At 50.6% G+C, this 23,768-nt stretch overlaps 2 protein-coding genes and 1 pseudogene across 2 annotated transcripts; all 3 read left to right on the top strand.

Moving 5' to 3' along the window:
• Positions 1 to 42: 42 nt before the first annotated feature.
• Positions 43 to 7,259, top strand: KLHDC3 (kelch domain containing 3). Its single transcript, XM_023212848.1, has 11 exons — positions 43 to 288; positions 3,089 to 3,301; positions 3,475 to 3,651; positions 3,809 to 3,924; positions 4,101 to 4,172; positions 4,299 to 4,512; positions 4,589 to 4,675; positions 4,819 to 4,927; positions 5,047 to 5,120; positions 5,243 to 5,321; positions 6,629 to 7,259. The coding sequence occupies exons 2-11, from the start codon at positions 3,148 to 3,150 to the stop codon at positions 6,693 to 6,695; spliced, it is 1,149 nt and encodes a 382-aa protein (XP_023068616.1). The 5' UTR covers positions 43 to 288; positions 3,089 to 3,147; the 3' UTR covers positions 6,696 to 7,259.
• A 303-nt stretch (positions 7,260 to 7,562) lies between these two features.
• On the top strand, positions 7,563 to 17,000 carry RRP36 (ribosomal RNA processing 36). The gene is made up of 7 exons (XM_023212849.1): positions 7,563 to 7,738; positions 10,976 to 11,123; positions 11,256 to 11,322; positions 12,022 to 12,126; positions 14,358 to 14,432; positions 14,530 to 14,647; positions 16,486 to 17,000. The coding sequence occupies exons 1-7, from the start codon at positions 7,615 to 7,617 to the stop codon at positions 16,620 to 16,622; spliced, it is 774 nt and encodes a 257-aa protein (XP_023068617.1). The 5' UTR covers positions 7,563 to 7,614; the 3' UTR covers positions 16,623 to 17,000.
• On the top strand, positions 11,288 to 14,213 carry LOC111543061 (annotated as a pseudogene).
• Positions 17,001 to 23,768: the final 6,768 nt, after the last annotated feature.

The following is a 23,768-nucleotide window of genomic DNA, read 5'->3' as shown; positions in this document are numbered from 1 at the left end:
CCCAGTGGCCTCCTCGGGCTTGACACATATTTACACATGCGCAGAATCTCTCCTACGCCCCTGCCCACTCCTTAGCCCTCTCGTCCCTCAGGAAACGTGTGGACTACAAGTCCCGGCATGCCTCGGGGACTTAGCTACGACTGCACGTGCGCGCACAGCTGCCCGCCGGAAGAATCGAGCTTGGCTGTGTTTATCTCGTTGGGGACTAAGGCGTCGGTTGGCGCGCAACGGGCTCTAGGCTGCAGGCAGCGCGAGGACCCGCGGCCCCGCCCCGGCTCGGCCTGGCAGGTAGCCTGGGATGGGTGGAAGGGCAAGGAAGAATTAGGGGGCTGAGGACGCGCTGTCTAGAGCTGGAGTGGCGGGGGAGGGGCCTGAGAGTGATGAGGTGGGGGGGGGGAGGGAGCTAGGGGGATGATGGGAAAGGAGAGTGTTAATGGGGAAAGCGGGTCTAGAGGAGGATGGCCAGGAGATGGGTAGGAGAGACCTGGTGTCTGGAGGAAGCAATGAAGGAAATGGGAAGGAAGACTGGGCTATGAAAACAGGGAAGCTGAGCATAGTGGAAGGGGAGGGGTGACTGGCGTAGTGGGCTAGAGGAGGCCGGAATGTCTGGAAGAAGACAGGGATAGAGTCATATGCAGGGAGGGATATCCGTGGTCAGGGCATGTTAATTTTCTTTCCTTAGTGGAGGTGGGAAAATGGAGGGCTGTTGGGTGGAGCTTGGAATGGTAGGAGAAGGAAAAATGAGAAAACTGCAAAGCTCTCACGAGATCGAGAAGGGCGAGAAATGGGGAATAAAAAGTGCAAGAGACCAGGTAGGTAGATACATTAAGGGAATAGAAGAAGCTTGAAAATGCTTGGTGGTGATGGAGGATTGAGGAGACCCAGGGATAAGAGGAGCCCCTGAGAGCCTGGGGGCTTGTTCTCCTTGAATTTGAGTTGTTCTTATGGTAGAGAAACTAAAAATTTTTTCTCCACCTTTGGCTGGAATTGCTTATTTCTTCTCTTGTGCATATTTTACTTTACCTTGACATATCTGGAGGGAAGAATAGAGGATATAAGGAAGGATGGAAGACTTCCATTCTTAAGCCCATCGGCCTCCTAACAATTTCCACAAGCCCAGACCCAAGATATTTTGGAGAGCGGGAGTAATGAAGTGAGAGTAGCTTCCTGCTGGGGCTATTTCAGGATGGGCCCCATGGCTATTTAAAGCTTGGGGTGTGGAGTTGGGGGAGGTTGGGTGGGTGGGACTAGCAAGCCAGCTGAAAGCCATGTCTCTTTCCTGCAAGGGGCCTCCCTTATTAGAGCTGTTTTTGTGCCTGAGGTTTTGCCTGGCCCTTTCCTCTGCCAGGGCTTCTTAAACAGGGAGCAGATGATGATCCACCCGAACTCAGGAGATGCCTGCCAGCAAAAGCATTGTCAGTTGCAAGGATTTGCCTGAAAAAAACCTCAGATGTACCCAGGTGTACCTGCCACTAGGTTGACTGGTTGTGTTTGAGAGACCATGACCAGCTGGGCGCGGTGGCTCATGCCTGTAATCCCAGCACTTTGGGAGACCAAGGTGGGCAGATCACCTGAGGTCAGGAGTTTGAGACCAGCCTGGCTAACATGATGAAACCCCGTCTCTACTAAAAATACAGAAATTAGCCGGGTGTGGTGGCAGTCGTCTGTAATCCCAGCTACTCAGGAGACTGAGGCAGGAGAATCCCTTGAACCCGGGAGGTGGAGGTTGCAGTGAGTCAAGATTGCGCCATTGCACTCCAGCCTGGAGAAAAGAGTGATACTTCTGTCTAAAAAAAAAAAAAAAAAAAAAAAAAGAGACCATGACCTCTCATGCTCAATCTTTCTCTTGTCCTGCCCAAGGGCATTTTTTGCCTCCCTTCCCCTTTTTCTTTTCTTTCTTTTTTTTTTTTTTTGAGACAGAATCTCGCTCTGTCGCCAGGCTGGAGTGCAGTGATGCAATCTGGGCTCACTCCAACCTTCGCCTCCCAAGTTCAAGCAATTCTGCCTCAGCCTCCTGAGTAGCTGGGACTACAGGTGCACACCACCATGCCCAACTAATTCTTGTATTTTTAGTAGAGCCAGGTTTCACTATGTTGGCCAGGATGGTCTCCATCTCTTGACCTCGTGATCCACCTGCCTCGGTCTCTCAAGGTGCTGGGATTACAGGTGTGAGCCACCGTGCCCAGCCCCTTCCACTTTCCATTGCACAGTCCCACCTCTATCCGCCTTTCAGGAACCCAAGTTGTGGAAGAACTTCTTCCCTCTTTTCTACTGGAAATGACTTGTTCTCTACCACAGTAACAGGGATGGGAAAGTGGCAGGAGGAGAAAACCCCTCCCTCTATCCCCATCCCCCAAGCCTAAGCATACACATACCTTTCTGGCTTAAGTCCTGGCAGCATACCAGGCACAGCTGTCAAAGGAACTCCTTGTGCCTGTGGGGGGCCCTGGGTGACCCCAATGACAACAACTCAGCTTGACAAGAGCTCCCTGTGAGGGGCTAACCAACCACGGTAACATGGAGGTCCCTTCCTGGATCAGTCCTACCCTATCTTGGGTAGGGGGATTGTTCTACTCTAAAAGCCTGAAAGCTTTTCTGCTTTGAGGCACTCATGCCAGCTTTCGATGGACTGTCTGAGGCTGGCTGGGCTATTAATAGCTGTGAGTATTTTGAGATCCCTTTCCCCACCTTAAAGAACACAGATTCTTAGAGAGGTGGCAGTAAGCAGAGCAGAGACAAGAGAATATACCATTTGGGAAGGGGCTTCAAGTTTGTGCCAAGCCAGGGACAGAGTGGAGCCTCCATGAGTAGGTGGAGACCGTGATCAGCAGATTCTGAGCTGGCAATCTAGTGGGGGCGGCCCCACCCTTCACTGTTGGAGAACACTGGGCCAGGGCTAGCTCCCTGACCTCGGCAGCTCCCTTGGGGCAGGGCCAGCCACCTGAGCTGTGACTAGTGTCCCTGTGGAGGGGTAGTGTGGGAGGGCCACCAGGGTGACACTTGGAGGCAAAGGCTGGTTCTGGGCAGAGTCACAGTGAGCCGGGCAGAAGCCTTGCCTGAGGATCCTGTGGCCCCAATTTGTGTGCAGGTAGCAGAGGCAGCAGGCCGTGCCGGGGGGGCATGTTGCTGTAACCAGTGGTCCAGGGGATGTTACGGTGGACAGTGCACCTGGAGGGCGGGCCCCGCAGGGTGAACCATGCAGCAGTGGCTGTTGGGCATCGGGTATACTCCTTCGGGGGTTACTGCTCTGGTGAAGACTATGAGACGCTGCGTCAGATAGATGTGCACATTTTCAATGCAGGTAAGCCAATGCTGGGGCTGCCCCTGAGTCCCCACATCAAGGTGGGAAACGGGCTGCTGATGAGGTTTGGCTGTGGTCTCTGGGACCAAGGGGTTTGGGGAGGAACATCTGGTTTGGGAAAGGTGGACAGCCTGGAGGGAAGTTCCCAGGGCTGAGCAGAGCTGTGCCCACAGTGTCCTTGCGTTGGACAAAGCTGCCCCCGGTGAAGTCTGCCATCCGTGGGCAAGCTCCTGTCGTACCCTACATGCGCTATGGACACTCAACCGTCCTCATCGACGACACGGTCCTCCTTTGGGGCGGGCGGAATGATACCGAAGGGGCCTGCAATGTGCTGTATGCCTTTGACGTCAGTGAGTATGGATCTCAGAGAGGCTATGTCCTTCTAGATGTTGCCTCAGTTGCCTGAGAAAGGTTTGGGTTGGGGGTCTTGGGGAGTAGAGTACCCCAGAGCTCAGGAGGGAGTGTCATAGATGGTGCTTAGTTGAGCCATTTTCTCATCTCCTTCAGATACTCACAAGTGGTTCACACCCCGAGTGTCAGGGACAGTTCCTGGGGCCCGGGATGGACATTCGGCCTGTGTCCTAGGCAAGATCATGTACATTTTCGGGGGCTACGAGCAGCAGGTAGGTCTGGGAATAAACTAAGAGGTTTCGGGTGGGACTGAGAAGGAGGGTAAGGGCAATTTTGGATGGTGAAATGGGAGGCTTTGGCTTGTTTGCAGGTTTTGAGGGGAAGGATGGAGGGTCAGAGAGTGACCGTTGGCTCCCTCTGTTCTTCCTCCTTTTCTCTTCCTACTCAGGCGGACTGCTTTTCCAATGACATTCACAAGCTAGATACCAGCACCATGACATGGACTCTTATCTGTACAAAGGTCTGCTCTTTCTTTTTTCTCCCAAATCCCCACCCTCCGTTGAAGAAATGATAGGAAGCTCAGTCAGAGCAGATCCTCTTCCAGCCTTTGTTCTGACCCCTCCACCATCTCTCTGCCTCTGCCCAGGGCAACCCTGCACGCTGGAGGGACTTCCACTCAGCCACAATGCTGGGAAGTCACATGTATGTCTTTGGGGGCCGTGCCGACCGCTTTGGGCCATTCCATTCCAACAATGAGATTTACTGCAACCGCATTCGAGTCTTTGACACCAGAACTGAGGCTTGGCTGGACTGTCCCCCGACTCCAGTGCTGCCTGAGGGGCGCCGCAGCCACTCGGCCTGTGAGTGTTTGTTACTTCCCTGTGGAGTTCCCTTCCTGCCCGCTTCACACTCTTGATATTTTCTCTCTCCTTCCAGTTGGTTACAATGGGGAGCTGTACATCTTTGGTGGCTATAATGCAAGGCTGAACCGGCACTTCCATGACCTCTGGAAGTTTAATCCTGGTAAAGAGCACTGCATTTAGGGCAGGAACAAGGAGCAATTGAGGTGGGAGGAAAAGAAAAGGATCCTGAGGAGGTGAGGGATGGGGGTGGGGAAGATACCTGGACTAGGCAGGTATTGAACTTCCATATAAATTTCTCTTCAGTGTCCTTTACCTGGAAAAAGATTGAACCGAAGGGGAAGGGGCCATGTCCCCGCCGGCGCCAGTGCTGCTGTATTGTTGGTGACAAGATTGTCCTCTTTGGGGGTACCAGGTTAGAAAGAGAGAGGGAAGGGCTCAGGGAAGTGACCAATGGGAGAGTGGGAGGTATTTGAAAAGGGGGTCTCATGGGTGGTTTTTGTCCTACTTTCATCTCTCTTTTGATCCTGACAGTCCATCTCCTGAGGAAGGCCTGGGAGATGAATTTGACCTCATAGATCATTCTGACTTACACATTTTGGACTTTAGTAAGTATAGTTATTCCTGAATTGCTCCTGCCATCAAGGTCCCTGTCTTTGGGTGGTGATATCCAGGACTGGACCCTTTCCTCACCTTTGACCATCTCTTTTCCGTAACTTCCCCCTTAAAGGCCCTAGTCTGAAGACTTTGTGCAAACTGGCCGTGATTCAATATAACCTAGACCAGTCCTGTTTGCCTCATGACATCAGGTACAGTGAGTGGTTGGAAGGGAGGGATTGGGTGAGCGTGAGTGAGCAGCACAGGTGTGACTTGATTAGCTTGATCTCAGAATGGAGGAGACAGACGTTATTGTTCTGCTGGAGATGTAGTGTATTGCAAAATGAGATGGTAGGAGGTGAATTGGCAGCCATCATATAAAACTGTCAGCAGAATAAATTATATGAAAAAAAAAATCCAGCTCAGCAGCATCACTTTCTGAGACCTAAGCTTATACAGTTATTTTTGTGAACATGCTGAGAACTGATTAAATCTTAGAGCCTAGCTGCAAAGTAAAGACAAGTTTAGGAGCCTCTGGATCACATTGGTTCCAGAAGATCTGGCTGCTTCCCTTTGAATTTCAGTCTTAGGTTCCAATTAATCACCAGATGTTACTTTATGTATAATTTTTCAGGTGCAAATTAACCACCAGATGTTACTTTGTATATAATTTTTCCTGTCTGGGTCATTCTGAGATAGTTCCTTTCTTTGTATCAGTTCAGTTTAACTCTTGCTGGCTGGGCAAGTGCCTCACACCTGTAATCCCATCACTTTGGGAGGTTGAGGTGGGCGAATCACTTGAGGTCAGGAGTTCGACACCAGCCTGGCCAACATGGTGAAGCCCTGTCTCTACTAAAAATACAAAAATTAGCTGGGTGTGGTGGCAGCCACCAGTAGTCCCAGCTACTTGGGAGGTTGAGGCAAGAGAATTGCTTGAACCTGGGAGGCAGGGGTTGCAGTGAGTTGACATTGTGTCACTGCATCACTGCACTCCAGCCTGGGTGACAAAACGAGACTCTCAAAAAAAAATAATAATAATAGTATGGTCTAATGGATGGGGAAGGCCTCAGGAAGAATAGGAGTCCTGAGTCAGAGCCTTAAAAGGATGGGAGTTGAGAGCAAAAATGGTTATTCCTGGTGGGGGTGAGGCATTCCTGGTGTGGGTAAGGTGGAGGGGCTGTCTGGTTGGCTCTAAGCAAAGCAGGAAAGGCAGGTTGGGATGTTGACTGACATGTTTACACAGATTTCAGGTGCCTGGACACTAGAATATACATATATATATATAAACATAAACCGGAAATCCATATGAGCTTGGAGGTAGAGGAGTGGGTGGTGTTGGATTTGGTGGTGGGTGGGTTCTGATTGTTAAACCTAATAGGGCTGTTAAGTAAGAGGTGGCTGTGGGTGGTTGAGCTTTAGGAAGTTGGAGGGACTGGTGTGTTTATAGCTTGGTTCAAGCATCCCTGGGCTTGGGCTGAGGGCCCCCTCTTCTTTCTGTCTGTTATTGTTGTCCTTCCAGGTGGGAGCTGAATGCCATGACCACCAACAGCAATATCAGTCGCCCCATCGTCTCCTCCCATGGGTAGGAGGAAGTTTCTGCCACCTCCCCTCCTGAGCCTGCTGTCATCTTCACTGCCCCTGCCCATCTGTCACCCACCTGCTCTTTTGACCCCTGGACTTGGTATACCTCCATGTGGAGTTGTTGGGCGAGAGGTGTTCTCTGTGCTGTGAATTCAGTGGGGAGCTGTAGTGGGGTGGGGGCCAGATTCCTCCCCCCTTGGGCCGAGGGCCCCTTCCCCTTGGTGCTCTGTCCCCATCCACCTCCTTTCAGCTGCTCCTGGGCCTCAGCTCTGCCCAGGGCCAGCCAGGTTCTGTTGGGAAGGGAAGGGAAGGGAATGGGGAGAAGGGAGAAGCAAGCAGTGTCTGAGCCTCAGGAGCTTCCCCCTCCCCCTTTGCCTATCCCATCCCCCTGCTTGAGCCTTGAGCCTTGACTGGGAGCTGAAAGGAGTTGCAGCTGTTGGCATGAGACCTCCTTCTCCCCGTCTTGGGGAGGCGGGGACCAGCAGATAATCCCATCCTTCCTTGAGCTGTCGCTGTACCCTGAAGCTCAGCCAGCTCAGATTTTATAAAAATTAATTAAAACCTCCAAACATGTCGTGTGTTTTTGTGGAATACGGTGGAGAGGGCTGGAATTTGCAGTGGGGGCAGGGTGCTGAGGACAAGCACCCTGAGGTTCTGGCTTCTCAGCCAAGGGTATTAGGAAACCAAATGCCACCAAGGCCTGGCCCAAGCTTCTCGGGCGTGGAACCCAGCGCCCTGCGACTCGGGCAGAAGGTTGCGACAATCTTTCCAGAGTGGGCTATCCTTTGGGCCGGCTCCCGGGCTGCCGGCCGCGCAGTCTATTTTCTGCCTCTTCGTCACTGGGAACGCCGGAAGAGGCGGGGCGAGGGGGGCGGAAGCTGCCGTGGGCGGAAGCGGCGCCTTTTCGAGCGCTACTGCCAGCTGATGCCGGGAGCTAACCGCCGCGCCGGGGCCGGCGCCAGGGCCCGACGTCCCCGCGGGGCCCGGGACCGCGAGGAGGACAGCGGGGGTCTGGAGCCTGGGGTCGCGGCCTGCGACCTATTGAGGGGTGAGGGCACGGGGCGGGGCGGGCTTGGGAGGGGAAGGGGATTCCCGGGGTGGGGGGGGGCCGAGCCTGCAGAGACCGTGCCAGTAAGACTGCCAAGTTCTCTGAGAGGCCGACGCTACGCTAAGGGCGCCCGCGGTGCAATGGAAAGTGGGGGTGAGAGGAATTGCTTCCGGGATTAGGACATCCTGAGAAGTTTCTTCACGGCAGGATGAGAGTTTTCGGCAATGGGGAACGTATGTGCAATAGTATGGAGGCAGGAAAAGGCATGGATGGCAGCTGAAGGCTTAGTAGGTCAGAATTCAGCAGATTCCGTCGACTTTGCTTTTTTAATTTTTTATATTTTTTACTTTTTTGCGACAAAGTCTTGCCCTGTCGCCCAGGCTGGAGTGTAGTTGCACCATGACGGCTCACTGCGGCCTCGAACTCCCGGGCCCAAGAGATCCTCCTACCTCAGCCTCCCGAGTAGCTGGGACTACAGGCGCGCGTCACCACGCCTGGATGGATAGTTTTATTTATTTATTTAATGTAGAGACAAGGTCTCACCATGTTACCAGGTGCCAGGGCTGGTCTCCAATTCCTGGGCTCAAGTGATCCACCCCCCTCAGCCTCCCAAGGATTACAGGCATGAGCTACTGTGCCCAGCAAATGCTGCAGGCTTTTTGTTAAGGCACAGTTCTAGCTGCTGGAGATACAGTTGTGAATAAAGTAGTCAAACACTCCTGTCCTGGCCGGGTGTGGTGGACGATCACACCTGTAATCCCAGCACCAGGGGAGACTGAAGCAGGAGGATCGCTTGAGCCCAGGAGTTCAAGACCAGCCTGGGCAACATCATGAGACCCCCTTTTCTACTAAAAATAAAAAAAATGAGCCAGGGTGGTGGCCCACGTCTGTATTCCTAGCCACTGAGGAGGCTAAGGCATGAGAATAGTTTGAGCCCAGGAGGTCGAGGCTGCAGTGAGCAATGATAGGCCACTGCACTTCAGCCTGGGCAACAGAGCAAGACCTTTTTTCAAAATAAATAAAATTTAAGTCCAGGCATGGCTCATGCCTGTAATCCCAGCACTGTGGGAGGCCGAGGTGGGTGGATCACAAGGTCAAAAGACCGAGACCATCTGGGCCAACATGGTGAAACCTGTCTTTATTAAAAATATAATAATCAGCTGGGCTTGGTGGCGCACCTTAGTCCCAGCTACTCAGGAGGCTGAGGAAGAAGAATCGCTTGCACCTGGGAGGTGGAGGTTGCAGTGAGCTGAGATAGCATCACTGCACTCCAGCCTGGTGACAGAGTGAGACTCCGGCTCAAAATGAATAACATTTGAGGCAGACAAGTAGATTATCACATTAAAAGGCAATAAAACACTGAATTGTAGACTTTAAAGAACTAGATTTTGTGGAATATGAATTATAGCTCAATTTTTTTAAGGTGATAGAGGATATGGAGAAAAAATAAAGCTGAGGAGAGGTTGCAATTTTTTTTTTCCAAGATAGAGTCTCGCTCTGTCGCCCAGGCTGGAGTGCAGTGACATGATATTGGCTCACTGTACCCTCCACCTCCCAGGTTCAAGCTCTTCTCCTGCCTCAGCCTCCCAAGTAGCTGGGATTATAGGCACCTGCCATCATGCCCGGCTAATTTTTATATTTTTGTAGAGACGGGGTTTCACCATGTTGGCCAGGCTGGTCTTGAACTCCTGACCTCAGGTGATTGATCCGCGTTGGCCTCCCAGAGTGCGGGGATTACAAGCGTGAGCCACTGCACCTGGGCGAGGGGTTGCAGTTTTAAATAACTTAGAGAAGACCTCTTTGGGAAGGTGATTTGAATAAAGGCTTGAAGGAGCTGAGGGAGGAGCTGTACCTATGTACAGCTTCTGGGGGAAGTATACCAAGCAGAGCAACATGTGCAGAGGAACCGAGGTGGGAACACACTGCTAGGAGACACGTTGAGAGGAGTGAGAAGGAGATGAGTAGATGAACTTAGAGACATGACAGGGGCCAGGTCACTTGGAGGCTTCCAGGCCATTATTAAGATACATGGCTTTTACTGTGAGCAAAATGGAAGCCACTGGGGACTCTTGCCTATAGGAGTAACATGATCTGAAGTTTATGTGTGGGAGTGATAAGATCTGATTTTCTTTTCTTTTCTTTTTTTTTTTTTTTTTTTTGTTGAGACGGAGTCTCGCTCTGTCGCCCAGGCTGGAGTGCAGTGGCCGGATTTCAGCTCACTGCAAGCTCCGCCTCCCGGGTTTACGCCATTCTCCTGCCTCAGCCTCCCGAGCAGCTGGGACTACAGGTGCCCGCCACCTTGCCCGGCTAGTTTTTTTTTTTGTATTTTTAGTAGAGACGGGGTTTCACCGTGTTAGCCGGGATGGTCTCGATCTCCTGACCTCGTGATCCGCCCGTCTCGGCCTCCCAAAGTGCTGGGATTACAGGCTTGAGCCACCGCGCCCGGCCCTGATTTTATTTTCAATGCCTCTCTCAGGCTGAATTGGGGCACATAGCTTTGAGAGGAGTGAGACTGAGGGGTTGGGAGGCTAGGAGGCTAGAGCACTGATTGAGGTGAGAGATGCTGAGCGTATGGACCAGGACACTGGCAATGGTAACTGAGCAAGGGAGGCAGCGGCTCTTCTGGAGAAACCTGTGAATGAGTAAAAGAGAGTGGGAAAAGAAGGGACTATGGTTGGTCCACCTTTGACCTTACACATACACCTTCCTTAGCAAGATGAGGCCGCAAGTTGCTGAAAAAGTTGGAGAGTTAGGTGTCAGTTTAACACTATTATAGCCTCTACTGCCTAGGACTTGTAATAATGATTGGTCTGATGGGGTATTAGAAAGGATTAGCGGCCGGGCGCGGTGGCTCAAGCCTGTAATCCCAGCACTTTGGGAGGCCGAGACGGGTGGATCACCAGGTCAGGAGATCGAGACCATCCTGGCCTACACCGTGAAACCCCATCTCTACTAAAAAATACAAAAAACTAGCCGGGCGAGGTGGTGGGCGCCTGTAGTCCCAGCTACTCGGGAGGCTGAGGCAGGAGAATGGCGTAAACCCGGGAGGCAGAGCTTGCAGTGAGCCGAGATTGTGCCACTGCACTCCAGCCTGGGCGACAGAGCGAGACTCCGTCTCAAAAAAAAAAAAAAAAAAAAAAAGAAAGGATTAGCTAGCTAAGGAATGGGGATGGGAAGATGTCTTTTCTGCAGTGGGACATGCTGAGCTGAGTTGTATGTCCCTCCCCACTTCCACAGGCACATCTAACATGTCATTTGAGGAACTGTTGGAATTGCAGAGCCAAGTGGGGACTAAGACGTACAAACAATTGGTAGCTGGAAACAGCCCTAAGAAACAAAGTTCTAGACCACCTATCCAAAATGCATGTGTTGCAGATAAGCACAGGTAAGCAAGGCTTGCCCTAGAAGTTGGAAGATAACTGGGACCTTGAATAGGTGTATGTTGTCTTGGGTGACAAGTGGAAAGCCTTTGACCAACACTGGAGTCCTTTTGACTTGACCTTTAATTTCTCCATAGGCCTCTGGAAATGTCAGCCAAGATCCGAGTACCATTTTTACGTCAGGTTGTTCCCATCAGTAAAAAGGTAAGGAAGAAGGCCAGGCACGGTGGCTCATGCCTGTAATCCCAGCACTTTGGGAGGCCAAGGTGGGCAGATCACAAGGTCAGGAGTTCCAAGACCAGCATGACCAACATGGTAAAACCCCGTCTCTACTAAAAATACAAAAATCAGCTGGGCGTGATGCTGTGCGCCTGTAGTCCCAGCTGCTTGGAAAGTTGAGGCACAAGAATTGCTTGAACCTGGGAGGTGGAGGTTGCAGTGAGCCAGGATCATGCCACTGCCCTAAACCCTGGGGGACAGAATGAGACTCTGTCTCAAAAAACAAAAATAAAAAAAAAATAGGCCGGGCGCGGTGGCTCAAGCCTGTAATCCCAGCACTTTGGGAGGCTGAGGCAGGCAGATCACGAGGTCAGGAGATCGAGACCATCCTAGCTAACACAGTGAAACCCTCGTCTCTACTAAAAATACAAACAACCTAGCTGCGCGTGGTGGCGGGTGCCTGTAGTCGCCGCTACTCGGGAGGCCGAGGCAGGAGAATGGCATGAACACAGGAGGCAGAGGTTGCAGTGAGCCGAGATCACGCCACTGCACTCCAGCCTGGGCGACAGCGTCTCAAAAAACAAAAACAAAAAAAAGAAAGGTGAGGAAGAGACAGGAAGCACTTTTTCTCAGTGAAAGGAGATTGAACAGTTGTATATTATATTCTCTCTGTTCTCTCCAAAGGTAGCCCGGGACCCTCGCTTTGATGATCTGTCAGGGGAATATAATCCTGAGGTGTTTGACAAAACATATCAATTCTTGAATGACATCCGAGCGAAAGAGAAAGAGGTACACAGCTTGAGAATGGTTTCTGGGGAATTTTGTGGGGTGGAAAACGAGGGCACAGGTTAGACAGTTGGGCAGGGGGAGTGGGAAGTATAGTGGTGGGCAGATTTAACTTTCTCCAATTCAGTTCATATTCAAATCGTGGCTCATAAGTTTACTAGCTGTGTGACTATTGGCATGTTACTTAATCTCTCTATGCTTTAGTTTTCTAATCATAAAAAATAAAATAATTACTGTCTCGGAGGCCAGGTGTGGTGGCTCAGCCTGTAAGTAATCCCAGCACTTGGGGAGACTGAGGTGAGCAGATCTTTTGAGGCCAGCAGTTCAAGACCAGCCTGGCCAACATGGTGAAACCCCGTCTCTAGTAAAAATACAAAAATTAGCCAAGTGTGGTGTTGCATGCCTATAGTCCCAGCTACTCGAGAGGCTGAGGCATGAGAATTGCTTGTGCCCTGGAGACAGAGGTTGCAATGAGGCAACCAACCTGGGTGACAGGGCAAGACTGTCTCCAAACAAACAAAGAAACAGACAAACAAATAGTTACTGTCTTGGTGTTATCAGGTTAATATATGTGAACTTCTGGCCGGGTGCGGTGGCTCATGCCTGTAATCCCAGCACTTTGGGAGGCTGAGGCAGGCGAATCATGAGGTCAGGAGATTGAGACCATCCTGGCCAACATGGTGAAATTAGTCTCTACTAAAATACAAAAGGAGGAGATTGAGACTATCCTGGCCAACAAGGTGAAATTTAATCTCTTTTTTTTTTTTTTTTTTTTTTGAGGCGGAGTCTCGCTCTGTCGCCCGGACTGGAGTGCAGTGGCCGGATCCCAGCTCACTGCAAGCTCTGCCTCCCGGGTTTATGCCATTCTCCTGCCTCAGCCTCCGGAGTAGCTGGGACTACAGGCGCCCGCCACCTCGCCCGGCTAGTTTTTTTGTATTTTTTTAGTAGAGACGGGGTTTCACCGTGTTAGCCAGGATGGTCTCGATCTCCTGACCTCGTGATCCACCCGTCTCGGCCTCCCAAAGTGCTGGGATTACAGGCTTGAGCCACCGCGCCCGGCCGTGAAATTTAATCTCTACTAAAATACAAAAAAAAATTAGCTGGGCGTGGTGGCGTGTGCCTGTAGTCCCAGCTACTCAAGAGGCTGAGGCAGAGGAATTGCTTGAACCCAGGAGGCGGAGGTTGCAGTGAGCCGAGATCGCACCACTGCACTCCAGCCTGGTGACAAAGCAAGACTCCGTCTCAAAAAAAAAATATGTGGGGCCGGGCGCGGTGGCTCAAGCCTGTAATCCCAGCACTTTGGGAGGCCAAGACAGGTGGATCACGAGGTCAGGAGATCGAGATCATCCTGGCGAAGACGGTGAAACCCCGTCTCTACTAAAAAAATACAAAATCTAGCTGGACAAGGTGGCGGGTGCCTGTAGTCCCAGCTACTCGGGAGGCTGAGGCAGGAGAATGGCATGAACCCAGGAGGCGGAGCTTGCAGTGAGCCGAGATCACACCACTGCACTCCAGCCTGGGCGACAGAGCAAGACTCTGTCTCAAAAAAAAAAAAAAAAAGCCCTTTCCTCAGCTGCTGTGAAGGTGCTCGGTTCTTCCGAGGAAGCTAAGGCTGCGTTGGGGTGAGGCCCTCACTTCTTCCAGCGACTAGCACCGCGTCTGGCAGCGCCAGCCCCACACTTACCCGCGCTATGGCCTCCGTCTCCGAGCTTGCCTGCATCTACTCGGCCCTCATTCTGCACGACGATGAGGTGACCGTCACGGAGGATAAGATCAATGCCCTCATTAAAGCAGCCGGTGTGAATGTTGAACCTTTTTGGCCTGGCTTGTTTGCAAAGGCCCTGGCCAATGTCAACACTGGGAGCCTCATCTGCAATGTAGGGGCTGGTGGACCTGCTCCAGCAGCTGGTGCTGCACCAGCAGGGGGTCCTGCCCCCTCCACTGCTGCTGCTTGCAGCTGAGGAGAAGAAAGTGGAAGCAAAGAAAGAAGAATCCGAGGAGTCTGATGATGACATGGGCTTTGGTCTTTTTGACTAAATCTCTTTTATAATGTGTTCAATAAAAAGCTGAACTTTAAAAAAAAAAAAAAAGTGTGTGTGTATACATATATTTATATATATATATATATACACACACACACACATATATGTGAAATTCTTAGGATAGTGCTTTACCTAAAATTTCAGCTAACATTTGCAGAATGCTAACCATGATATTCATTTTCCAATGTGGAGCTTGTGAAAAAACAGTTGAAGAAGCACCGTTCAGGAAAGGAGCATGAGAAACTGCAGCAACTGCTTCAGCGAATGGTGAGTGGGTAGTAATTGTGGCGGGTAATTAAAGCAATTAAAGGTGGGGAGATATTCACAGTCCCTCCTATTCACCCGTCTCGTCTTTGCTCCTTAGGAGCAGCAAGAAATGGCACAGCAGGAACGAAAGCAACAGCAAGAGCTGCACCTGGCCCTGAAGCAAGAACGTCGGGCTCAGGCCCAGCAGGGCCATCGGCCATACTTCCTAAAGAAATGTGAGTTGTGCACAACTGTTGCTAACAGGGACGGGTGTGGGGCCCATGGTGGTAGAGTCCTGTGTTGGGGTGTCCCTGAGCCCCTTTAAGGAAGGCATGAAGGCTGGATCCCATGGTAACTTGGAGGAAAGTAGAAATAGTAGGGAGTTGTTGTTTGTAACCGGTCTTGTATCCCTAATTAGATCATGGCAGGGATTGTCACCTTGATCTCTTGGTCTACACTCCCCACTTCCCAACCCCCCCACACACACACAGTGAATTTTCTCTCTCAGTCTACACTACACGCGCACACACACACACACAGTTTTATCTTTTGGTCTACACACACACAGAGTCAGTTTTATCTCTTGGTCTACACCACACACACACACACACACACACACTCACACATGCTGGGCCAGGCACATAGGTATTCATAGTTGGTTGAATTGAGTAGGACTGAGATCATATAAAAAGTCATCAGTTGGGCTGGGCACAGTGGCTCACATCTATAATCCCAGCACTTTGGGAGGCCAGTGTGAGTGGGTCACGAGGTTAGGAGTTCGAGACCAGCCTGGGGGCCAACATGGTGAAACCCCAACTCTACTAAAGATACAAAAAAATTAGCTGGGCATGGTGGTGCACAACTATAAACCAGCTACTCAGGAGGCTGAGGCAGGAGAATCACTTGAGCCTGGGAGGCGGAGGTTGCAGAGCCTAGATTGCACCATTGTACTCCAGCCTGGGCAACAGGGCAAGACTCCGTCTCACAAAAAATTAATAATAATAAAAAAAAAAAAAGTCGGCCGGGCGCAGTGACTCACACCTGTAATCCCAGCACTTTGGGAGGGCAAGGTGGGCGGATCACACGGTCAGGAGATTGAGACCATCCTGGCTAACATGGTAAAACCCTGTCTTTACTAAAAAATACAAAAAATTAGCTGGGTGTGGTGGCGGGCGCCTGTAGTCCCAGCTACTCGGCAGGCTGAGGCAGGAGAATGACGTGAACCCGGGAGGCGGAGCTTGCAGTGAGCCGAGATCTCACTACTGCACTCTAGCCTGGGCAACAGAGTGAGACTCTGTCTCAAAAAATAATAATAAAAAATAATAAATAAATAAAAGTCACCAGTTGGGCCAGGCGCAGTGCCTCACGCCTGTAATCCCAGCACTTTGGGAGGCTGAGGAGGGTGGATCACGAGGTCAGGTGTTCAAGACCAGCCTGGCAAACATGGTGAAACCCCGTCTCTACTAAAAATACAAAAATTAGCTAGGTATGGTGCCATGCATCTGTAATCCCAGCTACTCAGGAGGCTGAGGCAGGAGAATCGCTTGAACCTGGGAGGCAGAGGTTGCAGTGAGCTGAAATCGTGCCACAGCACTCTAGCCTGGGCAACAGAGCAAGACTCCGTCTCAAAAAAAAAAAAAGTCACCTGTTGGCCAGGCACAGTGGCTCACGCCTGTAATCCCAGCACTTTGGGAGGCCAAGGAGGGTGAATCACCTAAGGTCAGGAGTTCAAGACCAGCCTGGCCAACATGGCGTAACTCCGTGTCTACTAAAAATGCAAAAAAATTAGCTGGATGTGGTGGTGCATGCCTGTAATCCCAGCTACTCCGGAGGCTGAGGCAGGAGAATCACTTGAACCCAGAAGACAGAGGTTGCAGTGAGCCGAGATCGTGTCACTGCACTCCAGCCTGGGTGACAGAGCAGGACTCCATCTCAAAAAAAAGATAAAGGGGCACCAGTGAGCTTTAAAGAACTTATGTATCCCAGCATAATGGCTTGGAGTTACTGACCTGGTTTGGGAAAGAATAGGGGCTTCCTTCTTTGCTCACCACCTTTCATTCTGCCCATCATTTAGCTGAGCAGTGCCAGTTGGCACTAGCTGAGAAGTTCAAGGAGCTGAAACGCAGCAAGAAATTGGAGAACTTCTTGAGTCGAAAGAGGAGACGAAATGCAGGCAAGGACAGGAGACATCTCCCTTTGAGCAAAGAGTAAGAAGGAACTATCCTCTGCTCTGCCACTGTCCCAGGGAGACATGAATCTGTGAGGACAGATTTGGCCACGGCTGGTTTCCATTCAAGGGCAAGGATCATAGCTGCCCTTGAATCTCATTGCCTCAGAGAAGACTAGAGGGCTCTTGGACTATCCCTAGGGCTACACAAGAATAATAGTTCAGCCTTCTGCCATGCCACACAGCCTCAGCTTGGATCTGGTTCATTGTGTCCTTGTGTTCTTTTCTCATCCTTGCCTTAAACCAGGGATTCTGATACCGAAGAAGAGGGGTCAATGAAGACCATGGAGTCTGTTCATGACTCCCAGGGCTGGGACATTATGTAGGAGCCACTTCATAAACATTCTCTTTACTCATCTTTTTATTGTTTTTTTGTGGCCTTTTTGTGTGTGTGTGTTTTTTCCCCCCCGAGACAGAGTCTGCTCTGTCACCCAGGCTAGAGTGCGGTGGTGCAATCTTGGCTTACTGCAACCTCCACCTCCCAGGTTCAAGTGATGGTTGTGCCTCAGCCTCCCTGGTGGCGTGCGCCTGTAATCCCAGCTACTCCGGAGGCTGAGGCAGGAGAATCACTTGAACCTGGGAGGCAGAGGTTGCAGTGAGCCGAGATCGCGCCACTACACTCCAGCCTGGGCAAAAAGAGTGAAACCACCCCCCCCACCACCAAAAAAAAAAAGTCTCAAGTAGATAGTGTCTCCAGGGACCTGGCAGAAGCAAATGTAATCCTTTCTTGAGGATTGTTCTTTAAACCCAGGCCTCAAGGAATTCTTTCAGTTAAAATTTCAAGGAATATGAGCTTACAGTTAAAGCACACAAGGAAAGAAACCACCATGAGCAAGAGTCATTAGGAACAAAGGGCAGCAGGATTAAACTGGCAAAAATTAAAATGTGAGAAGTATAAAATAAAAAATACAAAATGTCTTATGTTTAAAGAAAAAGTGTGACAAATTAATGTCAAAAGGTACTAAACTGGTGTGATTAAAAAGTAAAACTTAAGGCTGGGTGCGGTGGCTCACACCTGTAATCCCAGCACTTTGGGAATCTTGCATGATACCACTACACCAGCGGCGCTGTTAATCCCAGCACTTTGGGAGGCCAAAGCGGGCAGATCGCAAGGTCAGGAGATGGAGACCATCCTGGCTAACACGGTGAAACCCCGTCTCTACTAAAAATACAAAAAATTAGCCGGGCATGGTGGCGAGTGCCTGTAGTCCCAGCTACTCAGGAGGCTGAGGTGGGAGAATGGCGTGAACCTGGGAGGCGGAGCTTGCAGAGAGCCAAGATAGTGCCACTGCACTGCAACCTGGGTGACAGAGCGAGACTCCGTCTCAAAAAAAAAAAAAAAAAGTAAAACTTAAAGCCTTTTAAAAATGAAAAGTAGGGCTGGGCACGGTGGCTTACGCCTGTAATCCCAGCACTTTGGGAGGCCGAGGCAGGTGGATCGCCTGAGGTCGGGAGTCCAAGACCAGCCTGGCCAGCATGGCGAAACCTCATCTCTACTAAAAATACAAACAATTAGCCGGGCGTGGTGGCGCATGCCTGTAATCCCAGCTACTCGGGAGGCTGACGCAGGAGAATTGCTTGAACCCAGGAGGTGGAGGTTGCGGTGAGCTGAGATCGCACCACTGCACTGCAGCCTGGGCAACAAGAGTGCAACTCCACCTCAAAAAAAAAAAAAAAAAAAAAGAAAAGAAAAGTACACTATGGGAAGTTAGAAACTATATGGTTAAGCAGCAGATTAGACTTCTTCCTAAAGGGAGAATGAACTGGAAATAGGTCTGAAGTTACACAGAGGGAGCACTGACATACAGAGAAATGGAAACTAAGGAAAAGCGGTTAAAAAACATGGAAGAGGCTTGGCGCAGTTGCTGACACCTGTAATCCCAGCTTTTTGGGAGGCATAGGGAGGATCCCTTGAGGTCTGCAGTTGGGGACCAGCCTGGGCAACATAAGGAGACTTTGTCTCTACAAAAAAATTAAAAATCAGACATGTGACACACGCCTATAGTCCTAGCTCCTCTGCAGGCTGAGGCTGGAGGATTGCTTGAGCCCAGGAACTGGAGGTTGCAGTGACCTGTGGTGGCATCACTGCACTCCAGCCTGGGTGACAGAGCAAGATCCTGTCTATAAAACATAACAAAATGGAAGATAAATATGAGATTTGACACAATCAGAATTTCAAGAAAGAATATTTCAAAGAGGCTGGACATTTTCTAGAAATTTTTTGAGACAGGGTCTCCCTCTCGCCCAGGCTGGAGTGCAGTGGCACGATCTTGGCTCACTGCAACCTCCACCTCCCAGGTTCAAGCTATTCTTCTGCCTCAACTCCCTGAGCAGCTGGGATTTCAGGTGTATGCCACCATACCTGGCTAATTTTTGTATTTTTGTAGGGAAGGGGTTTCACCGTGTTGTTGGCCAGGCTGGTCTCAAACTCCTGACTTCAAGTAATCCACCTGCCTAGGCATCCCAAAGTGATAGGTTTACAGGTGTGAGCCACTGCACCCGGCCAAGATTTTTTTTGTTTTGTTTTTAAGGCTAGATAAATCATAAGCTATGGAACATTTGAAAGTCTATCCAGCCTGGGCAACATGGTGAAACCCCATCTCTACAAAGAATACTCAGGCGGCTGAGGCAGGAGGATCACTTGAGCCTGGGAGGTCAAGGCTGCAGTGAGCCATGATTGTGCCACTGCACTCCAACCTGGGCGACGGAGTGAGACCCTTTCTTAAATAATGCCTATCTTAAAAGCTCTATGCCCCCAATTAGGAGACTGAGGTGGGACAATCCCTTGAGGCTAGGAGTTCAAAGCTGTAGTATGCAGTGATTGTGCTTGTGAACAGCCACTGCACTGCAGCCTAGGTAACACAGTGAGATCCTGTATCTAAAAAAAGGCAGCTCTTGGGCCAGGCCTGGTGGCTCACACCTGTAATCCCAGCACTTTGGGAGGCCGAGGAAGGTGGATCACAAGGTCAGGAGATCAAGATCATCTTGGCTAACACGGTGAAACTCCATCTGTACTAAAAATACAAAAAATTAGCCAGGCATGGTGGCACGCGCCTGTAGTCCCAGCTACTCAGGAGGCTGAGTTAGGAGAATTGCTTGAACCTGGGAGGTGGAGGCTGCAGTGAGCCGAGATCACGCCACCGCACTCCAGTTTGGGCAGCAGAGTGAGACTCCATCTCAAAAAAAAAAAAAAAAAAAAAAAGGTAGCTCTAATGAAAAGGAATAGAAGTAGAATCGGAAGTTAGGACATCTATTGCTTAATGCTTCTGGGATGGGGAAGATGTAGTTCTGGTGATAGAAATGGAAGCTGCAGCATAATGGAAGATGAAGGAGAATCTGCTCTCCTGGTGATTGTAACCCTAGGGATGTAGCTACTGGGACAGGGGGAAGTGAGGGACCCAGTGCTGCAGGGTCCCTATTGTCACATATGTCAATCCTACTTTAAAGTCAAAGAATGGATTCTGGCTGGGCCGGGCGCGGTGGCTCAAGCCTGTAATCCCAGCACTTTGGGAGGCCGAGATGGGCGGATCACAAGGTCAGGAGATCGAGACCATCCTGGCTAACATGGTGAAACCCCGTCTCTACTAAAATACAAAAAACTAGCTGGGCGAGATGGCGGGCGCCTGTAGTCCCAGCTACTCGGGAGGCTGAGGCAGGAGAATGGTGTGAACCCGGGAGACGGGGCTTGCAGTGAGCTGAGATCCGGCCACTGCACTCCAGCCTGGGCGACAGAGCGAGACTCCGTCTCAAAAAAAAAAAAAAAAAAAAAAAAAAAAAAGAATGGATTCTGGCTGATAAAGCCTATCAGAATCACGGTGTTGATGTGAAGGTGTCACATTGCCACCAAAATGTGTTCTCTGCTTTCTCTCTCGCTTCACTCTGATTAGCTAAGTCTTGGTCATATGGCTTTACAGCACTGGGAATACCAGGATCTGGTCTTTTATAGGGTAGGAGGTGGGCCCTATCTTCTGTGTAGATTTGTCGTGGGGAGTTTCCCAAGCATGGGAAATGGGCTCAGATGATGTGGTTATAAAATGTGAATGTCCACTAAAAGGCAGTCAGTGTTGGCTACCCTAAGCCTTCAAACTGCTGCTTTTCCCCTTCAACAAGGACCAAGGGGAGATACTGGAAAGCTCTGAGCTTCAGCTGTTGGTTTTTGGTTTTCGTTTTTGGTAATAGTTTTATTGAGATATAGTTCACTTAACTACACAGTTTACCCATTTAAAGTATACAGTGTTTTTTAGTATATTTACAGAACTGTGCAACTATTACCACAATTTTGGAACATTTTTGACCCCCCCCAAAAAAAAACCCCCCCGTATGTCCTTTAGCAGTCATCCTCAGTCTCCTCAGCCCTAGGAAACCACTCATCTACTTTCTGTCTTTATAAATTTGCCTATTTGGGACATTTCATATAAATGGAATCTGTATGTGGTCTTTGCTTGGTTTTGTTTTTGGGGAGGTGGGGGCTGACTACTTAGTCTTGACCAGCCAAGGTCCCAACCCAGCTGTAGAAATATAAGGAGTCATGGCTGTGAGGTTGGCCTCACAATGGGCTCAGGGTAATCAACTTCTGTCCCCTGAGTTTATCTTAGAAATGAGGCCAACTGTCTGCCCTCTAGAATGGATGGCTCTGAGGGAGAGAAAGGTTCACTTCCTTCCTGGTGCTGGTGACAGAAGGCTGGACTGTGCCTGAAGTCAAAGCTTCTCACCTGGATTTGGGCAAATCAAGGAGTCCCGAGTCTTGGGGTAGGGTGAGATGTGTGCTGAGGAGGGCAACACAGGAAGTGCACTGCAGATGGCGACATGCAGGGTTTCAAGGCCAAAGCTGGTGTGTTCTTCCCTTAAGAATTGCTGTAGGCCGACTGTGGTGGCTCACGCCTGTAATCCCAGCACTTTGGGAGGCTGAGGTGGGTGGATCACCTGAGGTCAGGAGTTCGAAACCAGCCTGACCAACATGGAGAAACCCCGTCTCTACTAAAAATACAAAATTAGCTGGGCGTGGTGGCACATGCCTGTAATCCCAGCTACTTGGGAGGCTGAGGCAGGAGAATTGCTTGAACCCCGGAGGTAGAGGTTGTAGTGAGCCGAGGTCGTGCCATTGCACTCCAGCCTGGGCAAAAAGAGTGAAACTCCATCTGGAAAAAAAAAAAAAAAAAGGCCAGGTGCAGTTGCTCATGTCTGTAATGCCAGCACTTTGGGAGGCCAGGGTGGCTGGATCACCTGAGGTCAGGAGTTTGAGACCAGCCTGACCAATATGGTAAAACCCCATCTCTACTAAAAATACAAAAATTAGCTGGGTATGGTGGCAGGCGCCTGTAATCCCAGCTACTCGGGAGGCCGAGGCAGGAGAATAGCTTGAACCTGGGAGGCAGAGATTGTAGTGAGCCGAGGTCGTGCCACTGCACTCCTCCAGCCTGGGCGCCAGAGCAAGACGCTGTCAAAAAAAAAAAAAAAAAAAAAAAAAAAAAAATTGCTGGAGACTTTTTCCATTGCAGATGAGCAGGAAGGTACCCCATGGGAGACTGGCAAAGTGACTGAATAGGATGCCCAGGGGCTGATGAGGGCAGTAAGTTCAAGGCATAGCCTACAGCTTAGCCCAGGGAGGAGGCCTCGGGACAGTATGGGGCTATAGTGCAAGTAAGTCCTATCATCTGCCCCTACATGCACTGCATGCTGGCCTGACTACTGGACCCCACCACAGGAAGCTTCTTTGAGTTTCTGGTGAAGAAGGATAAGCTCATAAAAAGCAGGAAAGTCCAGAGAAGGGCAAAAAGCTCTGGCACTTGAGAGTGAGCTCAAGAATACTGGGCCTGGGCCAATAAAAGGCTATAATTTCTAGTACCAAGGTGAAGAGGCACTAAGTGACAAGCTGCAGCACCCCCAGTGTGCCTGGGCCCACTGTGGTCCAGCCTGCTGCTGCTGCCTGTCTGGACTCTGCCCCAAAGGGCAGCTGTCGCTCCAGCAGGCTGGCCCCTGCTGTGAGAGCCACCGACACCATGAGAACAATACTGCAAAGCAAGCACTAGGGGGCCCCTCTGCCCTCTGTATTATGGCTTCATCCTGAGCAGCCTGACTCCCACAAGCCATGGCCTTTTTTCCCCCTAGGCTGCAGATCTCAGTCCTGGTGGCACTCAGTTCTGTCTGCCTTCTGTGCCCTCCTTTACCACCTGACTCTCATCCCCCTTCCCCCTCCTTCCATAGCTTTTTCTGTCACCTCTGGGCTACAAGCCTTGGGATGCCTGGGTCATCCCTCTTTTCCTCCTCCCCAGTAGTCCTGCCAAGACACAGAGCTGCACCTTTGGCACGGGATCCCCTGGCCTGACCTGAGCTGCCCTGCTTCAGCAGGGGTGGTGCCAATGGAGCCAATCATAGTAGCACAAGCAAACCTCCCCAGCAGTGGCAGGATAGAGCTCACCTATGGGGGTAGTTAGGGGTAGGAGTTTTTGCCTTTTCTAAAATAGAGACAGGGTCTCTGTTGCCTAGGCAGGAGTGCAGTGGGTATTCACAGGCACAATCCCACTACTGATCAATCAGCATGGGAGTTTTGAGCTGCTCTCTCTGACCTGGGCCAGTTCACCCCTTCTTCTTCTTCTTTTTTTTTTTTTCTGGAGACAGAGCCTCGCTCTGTTGCCAGGCTGGAGTGCAGTGGAGCAATCTCAGCTCACTGCAACCTCTGCCTCCCGGGTTCAAGTGAGTCTCCTGCTTCAGCCTCTCAAGTAGCTGGGCCTACAGGCGTGCGCCACCATGCCCAGCTAATTTTTGTATTTTTAGTAGAGATGGGGTTTCACCATGCTGGCCAGGATGGTCTCAATTTCTTGACCTTGTGATCCGCCCATCTCAGCCTCCCAAAGTGCTGGGATTACAGACGTGAGCCACCATGCCTGGCCACCCTTCTTAGGCAACCTGGTCCCCTGCTCCTGGGAGTTCACCATATTGTTGCTGAACTTGGTGCAGATACCCGAATGGCAGAGCACACTGCAGCCCAGAACTCCTGGGCTCAAGCGATCCTCCTACCTCAGCCTCCCGAGTAGCTGGGACTAAAGGTGCATATAGCGCCGTGCCTGCAGGGGTAGGAGTTTTTTTCTTTCTTTCTTTCTTTCTTTCTTTCTTTCTTTCTTTCTTTCTTT

The sequence above is a fragment of the Piliocolobus tephrosceles genome, chromosome 5, assembly GCF_002776525.5.
Source record: "Piliocolobus tephrosceles isolate RC106 chromosome 5, ASM277652v3, whole genome shotgun sequence".
Taxonomy (NCBI): Eukaryota; Metazoa; Chordata; class Mammalia; order Primates; family Cercopithecidae; genus Piliocolobus; species Piliocolobus tephrosceles.
Note: the sequence above shows the minus strand (reverse complement) of the source record. Positions and strands in the feature narration are given on the sequence as shown.

What these genes read in the sequence shown, in the direction of transcription:
- KLHDC3 (XM_023212848.1), top strand. Translation starts at nt 3,148, where the DNA reads ATGTTACGGTGGACAGTGCACCTGGAGGGCGGGCCCCGCAGGGTGAAC. An exon ending in GGACTCTTATCTGTACAAAG is followed by an intron (nt 4,173 to 4,298) that starts GTCTGCTCTTTC and finishes GCCTCTGCCCAG; the next exon opens with GGCAACCCTGCACGCTGGAG. An exon ending in CCTCTGGAAGTTTAATCCTG is followed by an intron (nt 4,676 to 4,818) that starts GTAAAGAGCACT and finishes ATTTCTCTTCAG; the next exon opens with TGTCCTTTACCTGGAAAAAG.
- RRP36 (XM_023212849.1), top strand. Translation starts at nt 7,615, where the DNA reads ATGCCGGGAGCTAACCGCCGCGCCGGGGCCGGCGCCAGGGCCCGACGT. An exon ending in TCCGAGCGAAAGAGAAAGAG is followed by an intron (nt 12,127 to 14,357) that starts GTACACAGCTTG and finishes TCCAATGTGGAG; the next exon opens with CTTGTGAAAAAACAGTTGAA. An exon ending in GCCATACTTCCTAAAGAAAT is followed by an intron (nt 14,648 to 16,485) that starts GTGAGTTGTGCA and finishes CCCATCATTTAG; the next exon opens with CTGAGCAGTGCCAGTTGGCA.